General features: G+C 27.6%; 1 protein-coding gene and 1 non-coding gene across 2 annotated transcripts; both read right to left on the reverse strand.

Moving 5' to 3' along the window:
• Positions 1-13807: 13807 nt before the first annotated feature.
• On the reverse strand, positions 13808-13881 carry TRNAI-AAU (transfer RNA isoleucine (anticodon AAU)). The gene has a single exon. It is a non-coding gene; the product is annotated as a tRNA-Ile (tRNA).
• Positions 13882-16576: 2695 nt separating this feature from the next.
• Positions 16577-21794, reverse strand: LOC107624520 (putative FCP1 homology domain-containing protein C1271.03c). The gene is made up of 8 exons (XM_016327013.3): positions 21731-21794; positions 19813-19886; positions 19346-19637; positions 19164-19245; positions 18868-18934; positions 18026-18211; positions 17871-17931; positions 16577-16822 (listed from the first exon to the last, which is right to left on the reverse strand). Exons 3-8 carry the CDS (start codon positions 19608-19610, stop codon positions 16662-16664), a joined length of 822 nt encoding a protein of 273 aa, XP_016182499.1. The 5' UTR covers positions 19611-19637; positions 19813-19886; positions 21731-21794; the 3' UTR covers positions 16577-16661.

Here is a 21794-nt window from a genome sequence, read left to right on the forward strand (position 1 = left end):
TTATTAAATAATAAATTAAATATATAAATTATTTAATAATTTTGTGATTGATTTTAATATATAAATAATATTTTTAAATTTTCGATTAATATCTTCCTATAAAAACACTTGCATATAAATTTTTATCCTAAAATAATACACAATAATATTGTCTAATAGTATCTAGTTGTTAATTGTAAGAACATTTTATATAAGTAGTTAAAATAAGAAACAGTTATTTTTTAATTAATATTAGTTAATTTTTTATTTATTTTTTATTTTAAATTTTAATTTTAAAATTTAATTTTAAAAAAAAAATTAAAATTAAAATGTATAATATAAATAATTAATTACTATGCTTATAAAAAAATAAATACTTTTTCATATTTAAAATAGTAGTGATAGACAGTTAACTTTAGTAATATTTTATCATATTATTATTATAGTGGTATTCTAAATTTATTTTTAATAATTTCTTTAACAAAATAATTTTTAATATTTTAAAATATTAAATAAATTAAGAGTTCCACTGTATACTCAAATATTTTTGTTAACTATATAAGTCCAATCTAGTTAACCTAAATTCAACAAAAAATCACTCACATAACATATTTGTGAATTATGCACTTTTTTTTCTGTGTGTTTCTTTTTTATTTCTTGTTGTTCTCCTATGGCGGATGTTTTTGCTGCTTTTTTTATATTTTTTCTCCTCCTATATCTTATTTGCAGCATTTTTTGTTTGAAGACAATAAAAACAAAAAAATTATGAAAATGTGAAATAAAAAGAAGATAAAGAAAAAAAATGATGACAATAATGAAGAAGAGGAAGAGAAGTTTTAATTGTGCAAAATTTTTAAGTTAAATGCAAGAAAATTTTGAATTTTGACACAAATTGTCTTAAATAAAATTATTTTTAATTTGAATGGTATACTTTTAAATTTTAAACAATAAATTATCTTATAATATAACGTGGAGATAAACTAATATTTTGTGTTTATCTATTGTGGTAAAATTTTTGTGTTTTATATAATAAATTTTAATAGAGTAAAGTATTGTTTTTGTTTTTAAAGTTTGGGGTAAGTTTTAAAGTTGTTCCTAACGTTTCAATCGTCCTATTTAAGTCCCTAATGTTTCAAAATTGACTCAATGTTGTCCTACCGTTAGGGATTCGTTAACAGAATTGACGACAGGATAAAATTGAGACAATTTTAAAACGTTAGGGACTTAAATAGGACGAAAACATTGGGGACAAAAACGATACATAGAAATAAATTTTAATTTTATCCTTTAATAATATCAATTCTTTACTGTACATAGTATTCAATTATTTTTTAATCACATCTAAGTAAATTACAGTTAATCACATTACCTTCATTCTAAATAAATTAATTTTTTTATAATTTTACTCTTAAAGTAATGTAATTTTTTGATAAATAAATAAATTTTACACTTTCATTACTTAATCATATTACGTATAATTTTTTTTTATAATTTTACACTTTCATTCTAAATAAATTAATTTTTTTATAATTTTATGTAACACTCTCACTACCAGAATGTCACGCTTCTGATTGCGCCACTCTGATAGCAAGAAGTATTACGACTAACTTCATATACTTAATATTAAAATAGGAGCCTTTGACTCGACATCGTATCGCTGACTTCATTGAAATTCGGAAATAAATACTTTATCTTAAAAAAACAAACAGGAAAAAATTTATATACAAGACTTCTTACATAATAGCTTATAATGTTATATACATATAAAACATACAACTCCTATCCCTCTTACAAAATTGTAATAACAAAGATGAGGGAAGAAAAAAAGTATCTAATTAATACAATAACGCGGTATAACTCTTCATTATGCTTTTTCATCCGATTCCTAAAAAGGTAAAGCTGTAGGGGGTGAGAACCTAACCACACGGTCTCACCACGGAGTTTCAGAATTGTCATAAGAAGATATTTAATAAGAAAACTGTTTTCAAGTTTAGTGATTATCATTGCCTTATGAATCCTTTTAAAAACCAATAGCTAATCGTTCAAAACCTTTGCAAAGAAACAATGTTTAATCTTTCAGAAATCCAAAACCTTTCTTTTCTTATAAGAAAATCTCAATCAGAAACCAACCACGCTATCAATCAACACAATCATCAATTCAGCACCAAAGTTTATTCTCAAATGTAGCACACCAGGACAAACACAGGCAGCCAAGGAAAGCACAGGTTTAGGTAGCAGTTACAGCAAATAGTTCAGGTAGCAGTTAAGAACAGTTTAATAATTAGGCAAACCAAAACAAGTTCAAACCAAAGCAAAGCATACAAATGCAGATGATGCATGCCTGTCCTATGGCTAATGAGCTCATCTGTCGGTTATCCAGCCAACTCGACAAGTCCGAAAATCTTAGACTGTCCCCCGACGCGCATCCCCATGAGTCTATGCATAACTTTTTCTCATATATATATATATATATATATATATATATATATATATATATATATATATATATATATATATATATATATATATATATATCAAATCGCTCAATAGGGTACCATTCCCGGGAATTTATAAGTGCCCGGTCATCCTTACGTCGTAAGGTCAACAGAGTATCGAGTTTCAACCTGGAGCAAGTGGTGGCAAGCCACTGCGTCTACCCAGGAAAACTCGTGTCTCAGATAATTCAAATTCATAAGCCATATGAATAATCCACTCAACATTTATCAATGTCTAAGTCATTCTCAACATCATCATCATTCATCAATTCATATCTCATTTCCAAATTCATTCAAGATCATATTTCAAAGAAAATTATCATCATCCTTCTTTCCACTCCGTTCACTAACAATCTCAATCCAAAACATAATTTTTCCTTTGATAAATAAATTAATCTTAAACCATATAATGTTTAAAACTAAACCTTTTAAAATGACTACTTCAAACGAGACTTCTAATTTTGTAAAATTGCGGCAGCATCTCCTCTTAAACTCGGATTCTGCCACTCTTTTCGGGTCCCAACCAAACCAAACCAAGCGCCTGTTAATCATTCAAATCACTTCCAATAACCATTTCTCAAACTCCTTTCAACTCAATTTCAAAATCAGATCAATTTCAATATCTCAAACCATTTTCAATTTAAATTCATTTTTCAACAAATCAAGCTCACTTCCAATATTATAATCTTTTCCAGATTTCAATTCATTTCCAACAAAGTCAACTAATTTTTTTTTCAAACTCTTTCCAATTCATTTTCAAACCCAAGTCATTCACAAATCTCAAATCGTTTTCCGAATTCAAACTAATTCTAACATCAAATCATTTTGCAATTCTTAAATTATACTTGATAAACATTCGAATCAGATTTTCAAATTAATCTTTCATTCACTATCTCAATACCAACTCAATATTCAGAAATAGTCACAGTCAAGTAAGCAATCATATTCATTCAAGGCAACTCAGTTCAATTCATAAGACTCCATAATCACCAAAAATATTTATTTGTTTAAATATCAATTTATAACAATTCTTAAGGATAAAAATGAGTTTAATGAAAATGCCCCTATCTCGATGTCGCAATCGCATAATTTAACGCAACAGTCCCGCTTAGCCTAAACTCACAACAACAGTGGTGATTCCAACACAACCGAGACGATGGCAGCATCACCAACTCCGATTACACTCGCAGCAACATTGAATTTGATGGAATCAAACGCAGAAACAACTCTGAAAATTCAAGGCAATACCGAAACTAAAATGGAATTAAAACCATAACAAACAGATAAATGAGATCAAGGTAGTTCAGAGTATAAAAGTGAAACAGAGTCAGGAGAAAAGCTAGACCTAGGGCAGTGACACTGAACTTGAATTGGGACAAGTCAACAACAACGGTAGTAACGTTAGAACTAGCAGTAGCAATTCCAATCACCCCAGCAGCAACGATTCTTAAAGAGCATTAACCATCACATCCCACAGCTGCAGCGGCTTAATCCTAAAACATCAACGCTTTAAAGTTCTCGATTAACGGATAGCAGGACAGTAGCAGTGGAGGTTCAGAAACAAAAATAACTTACAGCAATTAAGGAAAAAGAAAACGAAGCATAGCAGTAGCAACACAATGACAGCAACAACACAGGGGAGATGGCCTCCTTTCCCACCTCAGCTCGTGACTCCGGCAGCGGCGAGCTCCACACACGGCGATGGCAGCGAGAGCAGCGGCGACAGAAACCACCCTGCAACGCCTTCTCTCTCTCCTTGTGTTGTTTTGTCTCTCTCTCTTCGCATTGGGTCCTGCTTGTGGCTCGATAGCATCTCGCAGCGCCGGTGCGACGGCAACGACTCCACGGCGGTCCGACGGCGATGGTGATGACGAGGTGCAACGAAGCTGGCGGCGTACGGTGTGACAGCAGTGGCGACGCTCCTCACTCGCACGAGCTCCCCTTACTCAACGACACACTTTCTTTGTTCCTCCATCATCGGCGATGACGGCGGCGCGACGAGCGGCAGTGACTCGCCGGCGCACTCTCCCCCTTCTCCTCTCTTCTGATTCGCACACTCTCCTCTCTTTCCTTTCTTTCTGTTAATTTTTGCTATTGCTATGTGTTGTGTTGGTGAGTTTGATTTTGAAAGAAAAGCGAAAGGGGTATCGCGGCTGAAGGAGATGGGAAAGTTAGGGTTAGGGTTTTGTGTTTAATTTTTAGGATTAGGGTTTGATTTGGGGCAATTTGAAATTAGGACAAAATTAGAGTTTAGCAAATTCTAAATCAAATTAGGTTATATTGTATCAATTTTGAAATCTGTTTAATCCCTCAAAATTACTTTAAAAATATTATTTAATTATCAAAACTTGATTTAATTATTTTAATAAAATAATTTCTGAAAATAAAGTCCTTATGAATAATTAAATTGAAATTAACTCATAATAATATTTTTTCGAAAATTATGAATCTTACATCCTACCCACCTTATAAAAATTTTCGTTCTCGAAAATTAAAGTAATATATAAGGTAATACATAGTCTTTGCACTCTATTTTTTAAACACCTTATAGAAAAGTATGAAATCTTAGTATGCATATATAAATGTTCAAAACTTTACAAAAGCTCAAAGGAACAAAATAGGGTGCAAATTAAGATAGGCGTTCACAAAACAAAATGGTAGCTAGTGTGGCAAAAGGGCTACAAAGCAGGTTGGTATAAAACAACGGATATAACGCTCACTCACAGATCTCTTACTCATTTCAGAACTTCAACTCCCCAACTCCATCAATCACTTCATAATTCCATAACCCATCACAATCCTAACATCCACAAACTTTTACGAGGAACAAACTGCTATACTCCTCATAACATTGCACATTTACCAATCCATCTTTCACGTTTACGAACATCATTTTTAAAGTTTCATTTGCTATTCCTAAAAGTCATATATGATTCTAAGGCAATCCTCGAGTTTATTCAAAAGAATACAAGACCTTCGAAAAAGACAAGCGACAAAATTCGCCAGGGCTTGAAAGGATTGTTGAAATCACAAGTAATCAAAAATGCATAAGAAACGAAGAGTGTCAAACAGAAAATTAGTTTGGTAATCTCAAGAATGATTTCCGAATCAACAAAACCCGATAGGAATAACAAAAGAAAAAATAGTGCAGTAGTTTGAAACAAAATTAAGTTAAGTCAAGGAATATGAGGTTTCCAGAAAAAGAATGTTTAGGACCAAAGACAAAGCTCATAAGTTTCAAGTAGAATTAAGAATACTTTCAAATGAATTGCTCATAGAGAATGAAAAACATTTAAAAAATTATTTCATGTTTTCAAAGGAAAAGTGCGCATCAAACACTTTGTAAAAGAAATAATAAAGTATATTTGTGGCATTACGCTAATACAATTCCATGTTGAAATAGATTATGTAGAGTTTTAAAAGAAAATGAACACCGATTTGGCTAAGAACAAAAATATTCTCTCAAATATTTGAGAAAAATAGTTAGGTGCACCACTTAACCAAAAGTAGACATAAAATTCGGAAGGAAATCAAATTGCCTTCTTGTCAAAATAATTTGCAAGTTAAAGACAAAATAAGTGAGGTTTGAAAAGGGAAAGTCAATTGGGTTAAGGCCAAAACAATTTTTCGAAAATCTTAAAAGACATTTAGGTATTCAATCAAATAAAGGTATAAAATGAAATTGTGGCAATGTTGTAAGAAAATTAAATGTTTGTTGAAAATTCTGTCATTGCGTTCCACCCAAATGTTCCAAATCACTGCAAAGAACCCAACCAGCCGCATCTTCTGCTCCTCTTTTTTATTACGCATGTCAGTCCAACTCTCAAATAGACCTTTAATAGTTCTTGGGACAGCCCAAGCTTTATGAAAACATTTCAACTAAGCGCACCACACTTGCCACGTAAATTCACATAAAAGAAACAAATGATGAACAAATTTCATCTCCTTTTTACACAAGACACATATATTATCATTCTGATAAATAACGCCTAATCTACTACACCTCTCTTTAGTATTCACCCTATCGACTAGAACAAACCATCTAAAAAACTCAATTTTCAGTGGAACCAACCCTTTCCAAATTGAACTTGTGAAACTATAGCTCGTAATCTCGGCGAAACCAAACTTGTCTGTCGACTATTGTATATAGACTATGCTACGTGTATACTAAAATCATCCACCAAAATTAGTTACTAGTATAAAATACATATTAAAAATAAGCTATACAATACATGTATTTATACACAAACATATATGATGACTAATTTTAGTAGTTAATATTAATATACAAATAGCATTTTTATTGTCTGGTGCCATTTTTCTGCAACAACTTCACTCTCTCTTCATCTTTTCAATTTTTAAATTGTTATTAAATATTAAAATACAAAGACCTTCCCCAAGACTTTCCATTAATTAATCTTGTCTTTGTTAATTAGAAAACGTGTCTCCTGATATGATATCTATGTAGAAACCGTGACAACCCTCCTTATATCATTTTCAAAACAACAAATGCAAAGTAATTTTTCCTTGCGCATAAACTTATTTGTTTCGTTTTGATTCCCCACTTCTCTAGCATTCCAATAGTATGCTTCTTTAACAATATCAAGTCTTTATAAATTTTTATCATTATCAAATCATCATAAACAGTTAACCTGTAGCTTCTTGCCTTCTTGATCTTGTTTGGTTTTCCTAGTTTTTCTTTTTAAACCTAGACTGCATTGTTGTTGTATCCGGAATATCACACGAAAAATATGCCTAGTTGCTGTATTTCTTTTTTTATTATTATTAATTGCAACCTTTTGAATTATTTCTATGCAGTGGAAAGCAATAACGATCCAGTTTTTGATATTCGAAAGGAAAGTGTTAAAGTTGAATGTTTGGAGAAAAAAGTTGTGGTTCTTGACTTAAATGGAGTCCTTATATATAGATTCTGTTTTGCCTCCCCTAAGTGATGAAAAAGCAGATGCAATAGTTGAGAGACGAGTGAACCTATAAAGGTTATGTTATTACATATTCTACCAATTCTAGAATCATTGATCCATTGCTTATGAGATTGTGTTACATTTCATTTTCAGTATTCAAGAGACCCTTTTATCATGAGTTTCTCAATTTCTGCTTTCAGAATTTTGAAGTCGGTATTTGGTCTTCAGGAAAAGAGTACTCTTCAACTACCTTTTCAACAAATAAATATGACTTTTTTTTAATTTATTTGTAGTATTCTTCAATTTTGTTTCAAAAGAAGTATTATTAATTTATTATTATTATTATTACATTTCAACAATCACTTTGGGTTTTATGTTTTCTAGTAAACATGTTGAAGGAATTGTTGATCATTTGTTAGGAGACAACAAAAAAAAGTTGCTATTCTATTGGGTAAGTGTTATCGAAGGAATTGACTATAGTGGAGAAAGTTGAACATGATGCTGCAAGATCTTTGTTAGAAGATGTCTATTATATGGTGAAGATGAGAACCGTACATTAGAAAGATTGGATTTCCATTGTACTCCTTTTTTTTAATAATTGGAAGCGTGTCCAAGAAATCAAGTATAACTAGGGTTGGAAGTGAGTCAAGTTGAGTTGAGTTAGACCAAGTTCAAGCTCGACTCACAAAAATTAAGCTTGACTTACGACTCGACTCATTAATAATCGAGTCTATTTCGTAAGCTCAAGCTCGACTCAACGAAAGTTTACGAGTTGGCTCGAGCTCACGAGCTGGCTCAAATAATAGGAACATAATCTATAATTCTATATCAATAAATTATAACTTATATATATTAAAAATATTTAAAAAAAATAAATTTAATATATTGTCTATCTATCAATTATAAATTTTTTATTTATGTCCTCCATCAAAATTATATATAAAAAATAACTATAAAATTTTAAACAATTAAGAACATTATTATATACGCAAAATTATATATTACTATTATATATATATTATTAATACGCATATCTTATATGCATTTAATCGATACTTTTAATATTATATATATAATCGAGCCAACTCACGAGTTAATGAGCTGAGCTTATCCAAGTTTAAGATTGGCTCATTTAATTTATGAACTCAAATCTAAGTTCAAACTCGTCTCACCAGCTCACGAGTTCAGTTTATCGAACTATTAATGAGTCGAGCTCGAACTGGCTCATGAACTGGCTTGACTCGCTTCTAGCCTGGATGGTGTTAGTGTGGAGAGTGGAGATATTGGATTTTGGTTGAAAAGTTGAAGCGGGTTGGACATTTATTTGAAGCGGCAGTTGCTTTTGAAATGAACTGAATGAGAAAAAAAAGTTTAACGCTATTGGAGCTTTAGATTAGATGGGCTGGGCCCAATTGGGTGGAGTTTGATAGGTTTTTCATAAAAAAAAAAAAGACTTTAATTAGTTTTAAAGTGTTAAGATGGGTGTACATGTATGCCACATCCTTGAAAGATAAGAAATGTTGGTAAGTGAAGTAACTAAATTCAATTAAATTCTATGCACGTCCAAAAAAAATTAAGAATCAATATGTGCATATGGTATGGATACTAAAGATGTTTCTATTTTTGGAGACTATTTATGTTAAATTTTTATTTATTTTGATTGAGCTTTTTTATATTATGCAGAATTTAAAAAATTTAAACTTTACTTTATCACTCTAATTTAAATGTTAATTGTAGTTTTATTTCTTTTAAATCGAGAACTTAATTATTAAGTAACTCCGAACACCATTTGATTTAATTGTTAATTTGTTAGTCCGTTTGTAAACATTAAAATTATAATTTGTCATTTATGCGTTTATATTAATTTATATAATATTATATTTTTATATATTTTTTTAAAATTTAATATTATTAATTCAAGTTAGTTACGCACATAATAAAATGTCCCAAATTTTGTTTGCACATAATTATTCTTTATATTAATATAAATTAGATTACAGAAAGACTAATTAAAAAAAAACACCGATCTAATTATAATCACATTTATTGAAAATACATAAGTTTTTTATCGAATTATAAAATTATTTTTTAAAGAAGTGGTGGACGATATTAATGTTTACAAACTTGAATTGGCAATTTTAGGGAGTACAAATTTTTTTAGTAGTTTGACATTGACTTTGACGAAATATATAGTGAATTTTGTTATAGTCATTCTTTAATAGGTAAGTATGACATGACAGACAGATCTTACCATAGCATAAAAAAATTTCTGACTTTGACTCAGTATGCATAACATTTTCATGAGTTGTTCTGAGAGAGTCATGGAAAAAATTAACAGATACATATTCCGTTAGGGTTAAAGTTACACTCCAGATTGTAATTAATATTATAATTTCTATGACACATCACCACCAAATAGAACTTAATGTTCAATTGTAAAGTTTCAAAAAATCTCAAATTTTTTTACAATTTAAATTTTTAACTAGGTCATTGAATGACCAGAAAATACCTTCTCCATCCTAAAAGCTTCCGTTATTGAATAGTTAGTTTTGCAATGAAAGAAATAAAAAGAAATAAAAGTTTACAAGACAAGAGATTAGTATATTTAATGTCTTAAGGATTTTGAATTCGATGTAATATTTGTTCATTTTATATTTTATATTAATATGTGTGTTTGAATCAAAAGAAGTTAAAAGGAAAGAAAATACAGAAAAAAAATAAATACCTATTTCTTCAAATCAAACTCTAAGAAGGACAAACATAGTGTATATATATATATATATATATATATATATATATATATATATATATATATATCCCAAAATAACCACATTTTGCTTGCACAGAAAACTCTAGACGTTCAGCGAGGTACTTCTCGACCTGCATCCGAAAAACAACAGAAATATGTATGAAATGAGAACCAGATGTTCTCAGCATGGTAAAGGTGTCCGCATAGTTAATATAAAAGGTCCCGAGAAAGTTAGAGACATTCCTAGAACTTCGGCACTCATATTTCAACTTAAAGATCTAACTAAACCAGAAATTAAGTAAGTCATCTAAGGTATTCAAATTCTAAATCTAACTTTAACTTAGCACTTCGCTTTCTGTCTCCAATCCTTCAAATCACCGGTGAAACAACCCCCCTCACACCTCCACCAAGAGGGGTCTCTCAGAAAACATACACAAACAATTCAAATAAGAAAAACATAGACAAATGTGTAATTACTGCAAATAGAACAAATAGCAAATTAGCAGAGTTAAGCAATTAAGCAAAGCAAAGCAAAATAATGCACACCCAAGCAAAACATACAAATGCACATGATGTATGCCTGTCCTATGGTTGATGAGTCTCATCTGTCGGTTATATAGCAAACTCGACATGTCCTGGTAGTTTACCATTGGATAGTCGGATAGTCCCGCTGTGCATGCATCCCTAAGCGCAAAAATAATATCCATGGAGTCAAACTCTAAACTCAAATATAATATTTCATGGAGTCAAACTCCAAACTCAATAATATAATATTCAATATATATATATATATATATATATATATGGGGAAACCGGGGAGTTAAAATGTCCGGTCACATCTTGCGACAGATGGTCAACAAATAGTCTCAAATATACAAGCCACATAATAATCTTTTTCTTTTTAAAAATAACATTTCAAATCAAAACTCCAATTCTTATAGAAATTTCGACAGTATCTCCTCTAAAACTCGAATTTTTGCCACCCTTCAAGGGTCCCAACCACCAAACCAAACACCTCTTGATCATTCAAATAATTTCCAGTATCAAATTATTTCAAAATCAAACAAATATCAATATTAAATCTTTTTCCAAAACCAACCAACTCCAGTAGCAAATCATTTACAACAACCAAACCACACACCATATACCATATACATAACCCATCAATAATTCGTTCAGTTCATTCCTATCTTAAGGTCTTCTAACCTAAGTTTTCACGTGACATTAAACATTAACTACGAGAAACCAAAACTATACCTTGGCCGATTTCTCTCTAAGCTCGAAACACCTCAAAAACCTCTTCTTTCACAAGCTCCAAGCTTCCAAACGTCAATTTCTCAAGCTTAATCACATGGATTTCGTTCCAAACGGTCCAATTAAACTCCAAATCAACAAGAACACAATCTAATTCACACAATATCACTATAATCATCATAGGGTTCACTAATTCAATAATTCACAAGGGTTCAACAGTTCCTTACCTTACCCACGAATCAATTGGACAAAACCCAGTGATTATCCGCTGCTAAAGTTCACCTAAACTATCAAAACCATTCAATTCCTCAATACCCAAATTCTAAAATCACAAAATTGAAGAGAGGGAGAACTGGGTGAGAAATATAAATTTCTTACCACTTTATTAGGATAAAATTTAAGAGAATTTTGAGACGAACACTTGGCCACTAACAGCTAGTCAATCGGAACTCCAGATTAAAAGTTATGTGGAATTAAAATGTTTGACGAGGGTTTGGGATTTTCCTTCCCAATTCTCTCTTCTGCAACGTGACTCCAAGGTAGAAATGAAAGACAAAAAGCTCTCCATTGGTATTTAACAGGTTGGGCTTTGGGTTTGGTTTGGATTCAGTTTAACTAGTAAAATTTGTTGATTCAATTTTGAACCAAAATATTTAAAATTAATGTTAAAATTCATATTTTTAATATTTTTAGTCTTCTAAATTTTAAAAATTGATTCTCCTAATTTCTTTAAATAATAATTAATTTATTGACTAATTATTTATTAATTTCACATAATTTACAATATTAATATTATGACCGTTTGATAATTAAATTAGTCATGATAATCATTAAACTTGTCTATTACAAACTTAGAATTAAAATAAATAAAATCAAATTATTACTCATGTAGAATAAAAATTCAAATTATTCTCATAATGCATATACAATGGATCAAGTCGAATTGTAGCTTAAGTAAATGGTTAAAAGATAATATTATATATTATCGGAAATGTTTGATAACTAAAGAAAATCAGCCAAAAACAACCATAATTTGCCTTATTTAGCATTCACTAATTGTTGCGACAATTAATTAATACTAAATTAAGTAAATTCTGATTATTTTTTTTTTGTTTACCTAGCATTACCCATATATTATTATCTCTTGTTATTAATAATAAAATATTAGGTATTTATTATTTTGATTGTCCTATCATTTATTTTTCACCTATAAATAGATTATATGTTGGATCATGTTTTTCACGATAAACACACAGCTTTCTCAAATTTGGTCGTAATAGTGATATACTGATATGGCTAAATTAGGTGCCACAATCCAATCACTTTGTTGTTTCATAATCTTACTAATGTTGCTGGGGGAAGGAGTCTCAGCAAGTCGAGAAAAATTATTTACTTCTATGGAACAAGAAAATAAGGGAATAGGTGGTGGAGCTTCTACGTTGTTAAGGGGTTCGTCAGGTAATAATAAAGGTGCATTCGGTGTTCTAATGAAGGGACAAATAACGCCACCATCAGGACCAAGCCATCGCCATAATCCAATTCCACCGACCACACCTGGCACGCCATTTTAATAATACAAGCCCTTGATGCATCAAATCAAAGCAAAGCTATAGCTAATAAATAATGGACATGCATCGTATATTGTATATGAGGGCTTATTAATAATTAATTATATATATATTTCGATTTACTTATGCATTCACTTTTTACCGGTGACTTTATCTAATTTATTTACATTGCTCCTTTCTATACGTATGCATTAATATATATTATATAGAACAGATACGACTTCAAAATCATCCTCTATGTAAACGATTATAAAATATTTTTTTTCCATCGTTATAAGAGTTTTTTCATTATTTATTTTCAACTAGATGATGATAAGAAAAATTCTAAAAAATTAAATTATTCTTAAGTGTTTATAGAATAAATAATTTGTTCTCTCTAATCAGAATAAAAAAAATTTTTAACCTTACAATAATAAAATTTCTGTGTTTCATTTTTGTATTGTATTATTATTTGAGTTTAATAGCGCAAAATTTAAGTATTACACGAGATAAAATCTAATAACTTTTAAATTAGAATTTCTGAAAAAATTATTATTATTTTATTTTCTCATAACTGTCACTGACTAATTACCAGGCAACTTAGTTCCTTAATTATGAAATAATAACCAAATCAAAGTAGAAATATTAAAACAATTTAAGTATTACACGAAATAAAATCTAATAACTTTTAAATTAGAATTTCTGAAAAAATTATTATTATTTTATTTTCTCATGACTGTCACTGACTAATTACCAGGCAACTTAGTTCCTTAATTATGAAATAATAACCAAACCAGGCAACTTAGTTCCTTAATTATGAAATAATAACCAAATCAAAGTAGAAATATTAAAACAATAAAATGGCCCATGCAGGTTTCGAACCTGCGACCTTCGCGTTATTAGCACGACGCTCTAACCAACTGAGCTAATAGGCCAGTTGTGCATTAATCATCAATACGTCTATTGTGTTTCATGTAGACAGTTTTTTTTTTTTGTTTTAAATCATAAGCTATCAACTTAAGAGTAAAAATTTATTTATTTTATATTTTAAAGGTATACATAAATTTTTGGAGAAAACACATAAATAAATTAAAGTTAGTCCAATATTACGTGATTCACCTAAATAAAAAAATGTTACGTTGATCTCCCAAACCATATTTCTATATAAATCGAATTGGTGATATTCGAATTACATGAGAATGTTATTTTTTTGCATAAATCGAATTAAACTTCAATTTGATTTACTAAAGAAAGCAGTAAATTGAACGTGATTGATTCAAATTATATGGCACAACGATAATTAATTAGAAGTTCGTGTTCTTAGTAAATCGAACGAGACAAGTTCGATTTATAAACAAAAATGGCGCAGGATAAATCAAAACAGACAAGGTCGAATTAGTATGAGCTATGTGCACAAATCGATTTATCAAGATATATATATATATATATATATATATATATATATATATATATATATATATATATATATATATATATAAAGTACATTTAATAATACCATAATGAATACAATAAGCAGTACATTTAATAATAAATTAAAAAAAATAATAATTATAAATATTTTTTATAAATTATTAAAAAATTTTATTATAAATTATAAATAATTATAAAATTTAAGATTAAGAATTTAGTCTTTAATATTTAAAATTAGTGAAATATTTGTTAAACATATTATATTTTATTGGTCAGTTGGCATTATTGAATTTATTAACCACGGTAATATCTAAATTATTAATTATCGTTATATTTAATAATTATTTTATTTAATAATTATTAATTATCATTATAATTAATAAATATTAAATAAGATAAATTTGGTAAAGTTAAATTTAGAATTAAACAAGTTTTTTTTGGTAAAGTTATAAAATTAAATTTTTAATGATTTGTTGAGTATTTATTAAAATAAAAAATTTAAAATTTTTATTAATAACAATCTTAACATGTATTTTTAAAATTTAGAATTCATAATAACTAAATTTAAAATTAATTAATATTTTACCAAAATTAAATACTAAATAGAATAAAAATATTTTTATATGAAAATCAATCAATGATCTGAATATTATCGTGGTCAATAGATTCAATAATACTAATTGACCAACAAAATATAATATTTTTGACAAATATTTCACTAATTTTAAATATTAAAGGCTAAATTCTAAATCTTAAATTTTATAATTATTTTTAATTTATAATAAAAATTTTAATAATTTATAGAAAATATTTATAATTATTTTTTTAATTTATTATTGAATGTACATACTAGGAATTAATATATTAGGTGTATACTAAAATATTTATAATTTATTCTTTAATATGAGGGATTGAGAATAAACATATTAGGTGTATATTAAAATCAGTCATCAAAATTAATTATTAGTATAAAATATACATTAAAATATAAAATACATATTAAAACTAAATTAAAATATATATTTATATATAAATATATAATAACTAATTTTAATATGTAAATAGCATTCTTGGATTGAGAAATATAGTGACAAAAAAAATGCACCCTGTTGTTAGCATTCTTGGATTTTAGAAATATAGTGACAAAAAAATGCACCCTGTTGTATTCTTTTAATTTATACACCTATATTCTAAAAAGTTTTAATCATTAAGGTATTGTTTAGATGCAAAATGGAAAATAAGAGAAAAGAAAATAGAAGGAAAGAAAATGAAAAGAAAGAAAATGGATGGAAAAGTTAATTTTTTTTGTTTGTTGTTTGGAGGAAGAGAAAATGAATGGAAAGAAAATAGAAGAAATTTTTTCTTTTGTTTGAACGAAAAGAAAAATAAGAAGAAAGAAAACTATACCAAAATAAAATTACATTAATATCCTTATCTATATTATATATAAATTATAATTTATTAATGTATTTAAATTATTTTTTTAATAAAAAAATCATTCAAATTGTATTTTAAGATTTTAATATATTATTTTAGAAAAGTTTAGAGGGCTGGCAACTTTTGTGTTTTGTGGCCAGCACTTAACTATCAAAAGAAAAGTGAGTGATCTCTTACCATTGGATGTAATCTCATACCATTAAAAAGACTATTGACAACCAATTAATAGTTACAAAACACAAAAGTTACTGCCCCCTAACATTCTTCTATTATTTTTGTTAATAACAACACTTTTTTGAAGTTATCCTCTTTTATTGTCTTTAAATGTGGTAAATAAAAAGATGTCTTATTATTTTTTAAATATATACAAATAAATAATTTTATAAAAAACAAATAAAAATTACTTATACATTATATCATTAATTTCATTAATTATATTTAAAAAAAATGAAGTTTAATGGCGCTATAAAACTGGAAAAAACACAAAATGGGTTTTCAGATTTAGAAAAAAGTAAAATGAAGAATTTGATTTTTTTTTTATTAAATAAAGGACAAATTTGTAATTGCCTCGTTATTTTCTCTGCCATGTTAGTTTTCATCGCAAAGATAAGGAGAAAAGTTTTACCTGGACCCCACTTCACTTTTTCTTTTCCTTTCCATTTTCTCTAGTGGTCTAAACAATGAAAAAGATGATTTTCCACCTATTTTTTTTCTCTATATTTTCTTTTTCTCCATATTCCTTCTAAACAAACAGAGTGTAAATTTAACAACAATAACAACGCCTTAGCTTTCATATCTGATCTCAATTATGTTTAAAACAATAATTGATTGAACGTGTCTGGTTGTTTCAAGAGGCAGAAAGACTATCAATAATTTGGATGTAGAAGTTCCAAGATTGACTTGTTTTGGTGATTGGTTCTTGGCCAAATGGGTGTTCCTCAACATACTTTGGGACATTTTCCACGTTTACCAATTCACCTATATATTCTCGAAGGTCACCACCAGCACCTGCCATGCATAAATCACAATTTTTGGATCAATCACATTAGGTAAACACTTTGTCAATTATATATTATGTATAGAAATACGAAATAATCACATTATATTTATAATTAAAATTTTTTAATAATATAATAAAATTAAATTTATCTTTATAAAGAAAACATAAATAAAAGTATAAAAATATAAGAGTAAAATTTCTTTTCGATTCCTATTCTTTTTTAATTTAGATAACTTACACTTTAACGATTGAAAAATGACCATTCGTCTCTTATTCTTCTTTTTCATTAGATGCATAAGCTTTTTTTTTTTTTTTTGAAAATTTTCAATAAAGGATAAAGAAGATGTTTACATGTGACATCATTTACATGACATGGTCTTCATCAATCCCACTTGAATAATAACATTTTATTGAGATTGTTTAACTCTTACGTAATTATAAAAATATTGTTCCAATCAAATGGTTATCATCTCTCTACAATATTGTTTGGATGACTGTATAAGCGATAAACAGTTCTAATCAAATGATTATCTTCTATGTAAGACAAGTGAAAATCGGATCACATAAGCTGACGTCACATGTAATTGTCACATTTTGTTGGAAATTTTATAGAAAACAGCTCATGCATCTCACGGAAAAAAAAAGATAAATTATTATTTTTCAATCATATTTCTAGGACAAACTTTTAACCAAAATAAAAGAACTAAAAGATCGAGTATATGTATAAGTGTGAACAAAATTAAGCAATATCTTGCCAAGCCTCAAAGGCCAAAGCCTATATTATTTATTAATCGAATAAAATACTATTTTTGAAAAAAAAAAATCTGATGAATATCGACAATTCAAATAATAAAATATATAAATTAACTTGATATAGTTAAAAAAAAGTCAAACAAATCTAAATTTTTTATGAATATTAAATTTGTTCATTTTTATTTTCACTTTAAAATTATCTAAAATCTTTTATAGTAAAATATAAAAAATAACAATTTATCCTTTATAAATCAATGTATAAAAAAAGAATGGTATGTATTTACAAAAATATATATACCATACCTAATGAATTGTCACTCTTATTCTTGTAAGTGAATGTATGAGGGAAGAGTGTAGTGTATGGCTGAAAAAATTGAACAAAAGTTTCAAATGTTAAATAAGATTTTGACATTATTATAAAGAAAGTCTGCTTAATTATAAAGAGTTTGTTTATTTACAGGATTAAGCAACGCTTTGCAGGGAGAATCATCCAATAATAATGTATTTGATTCATTGTAATATCCTTTATCCCAAGGAAGATTAGGGAACTGCTTATCCCAAACTTTCTTCATATCCTTAAACTGCAGCTCCTTGTGACTATCTTCAAATGTTTTGAAGCTTGTTCCAGTACAATGAGAATAGTCCTGAATAAATAAGAATATGTACATAATTACATGGAAATTTAACATACTGGGTTTATAATTTGATGGAAACTCAGGTGTCGTTAACTTCATATGAAGTTAATAGTTAAGAGTCGTTAGATAACAATTTAATCAAATCTGTCGATTAATTTAACGACTCTCATGTGTCAACTTTATATGAAATTAACTACACCTAAGTTTGCACCTTATAATTTATATTCCGAAATAACGTAATAAGAAATTAGTTTTTTTATGTTGTTTCTTGTGATCATGGAAATTCATTCAAAAAATGAATATATAAGTTTAATTTATAAAAGTTAATATGATTATTTCTAACTAATTATTATTTATTAAATTTAATTCCTAATAAAAATACTGTTTGTACATCTAATTTTTTTTATAAAAAATAGAGAGACTCAAACCCGCGATCTCTTAGATGAGTATAGAGAGACTATGTCATTTGAGTTATAGTTCATTGACATTTGTACATCTAAATTGATATCTATTTTAAACATTTTTTAAATTTAACAGTGAAAAAATAATAAATTAAAATAAAAAATTACAATAATTAATAAAATAACATAAAATATAATTGGTATCTAAATATTTGGAACCTTTTTGGGTGTGAAAGTGACAAGATAAGATCAACAAGTACTTACCCAACAGAACAACAACTTATTTTTCATTTCTCCCATCAAATACTCAACAATTGGTTCAACATTTCTCCTACAAAAGAAAAAAAAAAAATCAGAAGTTTACACTTTATACTGCATCTTCTTGCTTGTTAAAATATAATATTTTTTAAACAAAAAACATGACACAAATTAAATTAAGTTACACGTTTTTCGTCTCAAAATAAATGCTTTAAAAAAAAGAACTCTTACATTAAAAAAGTTATTGTGCTAGATGAGATAATATTTAATTTATTAATTGAACATAGTTGAAGATCATTTACCTTGATCTTGAAGACCATATACTAACTTCAAATCTCTCAAAGCAGAATTTAAGAAAATCCAGATAAAAAGGCCTCTTGAATACTGAAGATAAAGCAAAAATTATTAATCAGAAAAAAATATGAATTAGTGTTCATTAATTAATTAAAATTGTAGAATAACACTAATCTTATTATTATGTCACCTGCTACCCCTCTAATAATTGTATCTGGATTTTGATCATTTGGAGGAGGATAAACCAAATCCACAAGCAATCCATTAATATCAAGAACAAGAAGCTTTTTTTTCAAAATTCCAACTTTGCACCCAACACAAGAACAAATTCTCAAGATTTCTGAACTGGCCTCTTCATTAGAGGAAAATTCTTTGTCACTTTTTATTTCATCTGCCGCACATTCTTTTGGAGAATCACAATCTGTATTGTTGCTTTGTGCTGCATGGCATCCCATCTTATTTATCACTTTATCCACCTGAATCTGCAAATAAAATATTAGCCAAAATATTTTCTGTTTTTATTTTTAATATTTTTATTTTTTAAATTTTGTAAAAAAGAAAAAAAAAAGCAAGCACAAAGAAAATCATTTTTATTTTAATTTTTTTCATTTCACAAAATTATGAAATTAAAAAGAAATAATTAAAAAAAAAACACACCTTGGTCACTAAGACAGAACCGGAGATTTCTAGGAACAGAGGGACACTATAATTGTGATATCAAATAAAGTACCCTGCAAATAAATGTAAGCAACAAAAAGATTCAAAAAAGGGTAACAAGTTACATAATACAAGTTATCTATATAAATAAAATATGACTACTGCTCGGATTAAAATAGGACCAAAAAATTGTTCATGACTCTTCAATGTTTTAGTTTAGGAAAAGTATAGGTAAACAATGAAAATATTAAACAATATAAATAATAGATATATCGGATGTTCATTTTACTAGTGTATGGATGGTTATTTTAATATTAAAATTTAGAGGATTAATTTAGAGGTGTAGTGTATTTTTATTTGATTGATAGTTGTTCATATTATTCAATAAAATCATTATTGTCCCCCTAGCATTCCCCTTTAATTTAAAGCAGAGCAGGACTTAGTCTCCAGCCTGCACTCAACTAAATAATAATAATAATCAATGAAGACCAAATAAAAATTAATAATAATAATCAATGCTTTCAATCTTAAGCTTCCAGCTATAATATAATTATTTGGGTGGAATTACCTACTCCGTATATGAAAGTCAACTTAAAATACCAAAGTCTTTATAATCTTATGGTTAAAATTGTTGGCACTTGTTTATTTCTAGTGCTTGTTTGTTTAAGGCGTGAGAAACATTAACTGACATTAATTATTTGACTTTAGTCACAGGGTTGTTATATCTTATAAGGTAATGGTTCTATCAGCACTGTAAATTGAAGAAATTGTATTCAGTTAAGTTTATGATTTCCAAATTTGATTTTGTTAGACCGCTTAAGTTATTAGGAGAGATGATTAAGAGTATAATTTTAAATTTTTTATGACAAATTTTTTTTATAAAATTTAATTTTTATTATTTCGAGTTCTTAAATACAATACAATTTTAACATAAAATACGAATAAAATCCTATAATCTATTCTTCAAACTTGAGAAGAAAAGACTTATTTAAGATGGATGATATTTATTATAAATTTCAGAAAAAGTAAAAAAGTATTTATTATTGGAATAATAAAATTAAAAGTAAAAATCACCTTCATTTATTGAAAAGATTGTGTTTCGTTATTTTAGCGACGGTTTAAAATTATTACTAAATATAACAAAAAATTGTAACCACAACTAATAATATAACGACAGTTTGAAATACAATAAAAAATCAGTCCAGTAAAATATTGTAAATTAACGACAATTTGATACTTCTAAAATCATCACAATTTATTTAGTGTTGTTTTTACTAACGGGTATTTAAAACCACTGAAAAAAAAATCATCACAATTTACAACCATTGAAAAAAAAAAAAATCACAAAAGTGCTGTTTGTTGCGGTGGATTCAAAGTTTGAATTATTTTATTCTCTAAATTAAAGTGAAGCCATTAGACGATGAAGCATTGCTCACAGTTTATATATTCTTCGACTCAAACTTTAGTTCAAACCATAAATAAATAAACAAATAAAATAAAATAAGAATAAATAGATAAAAATACACGTGAAATAGTTTGGAATTGATAAAAGTACATACCAAAAATTCGTAAATATCAAAGTACATATCAAATATTGTTTTTGATGGATAAAAGTATCATACTGTTAATAATTAAGAGCTTTATATTTACAAATATTTGTTCATAAATTAAGAGGGGCATAAATTAAGATCATAAGAAAATTAAAGTAATAATAAATTAAGACATAAGAAAATTAAAGTCCAAAAATAAAAAAGAAAAACAAAGATTTCCAAATAACTTAGAATTACTCAAATAAAATTAGATGAGGAAAAACCACAAATATATAAGATATATATTGAAGAATAATCGAAGATAAGGGAAAAATAAATTAGAGCAGATAATTAAATGGAATAAATATATAAGAGTGTAAAAGAATTACTAGGAGCGTATGAACACTTCGAACACGCCCAGTAGGTAAGCTTAAGCAAGACTCATATATAGTT

Source organism: Arachis ipaensis, chromosome B10, assembly GCF_059453495.1.
Source record: "Arachis ipaensis isolate K30076 ecotype BB chromosome B10, ASM5945349v1, whole genome shotgun sequence".
Taxonomy (NCBI): domain Eukaryota; kingdom Viridiplantae; phylum Streptophyta; class Magnoliopsida; order Fabales; family Fabaceae; genus Arachis; species Arachis ipaensis.

Bases quoted from the DNA above. Each gene is read 5' to 3' on its own strand.
- LOC107624520 (XM_016327013.3), bottom strand. From the start codon at position 19,610: ATGGGATGCCATGCAGCACAAAGCAACAATACAGATTGTGATTCTCCA. The intron at 19,246-19,345 runs GTGACATAATAA...CTTTATCTTCAG, and splicing joins AATTATTAGAGGGGTAGCAG to TATTCAAGAGGCCTTTTTAT. The intron at 18,212-18,867 runs GTAAGTACTTGT...TTATTTATTCAG, and splicing joins ATAAGTTGTTGTTCTGTTGG to GACTATTCTCATTGTACTGG.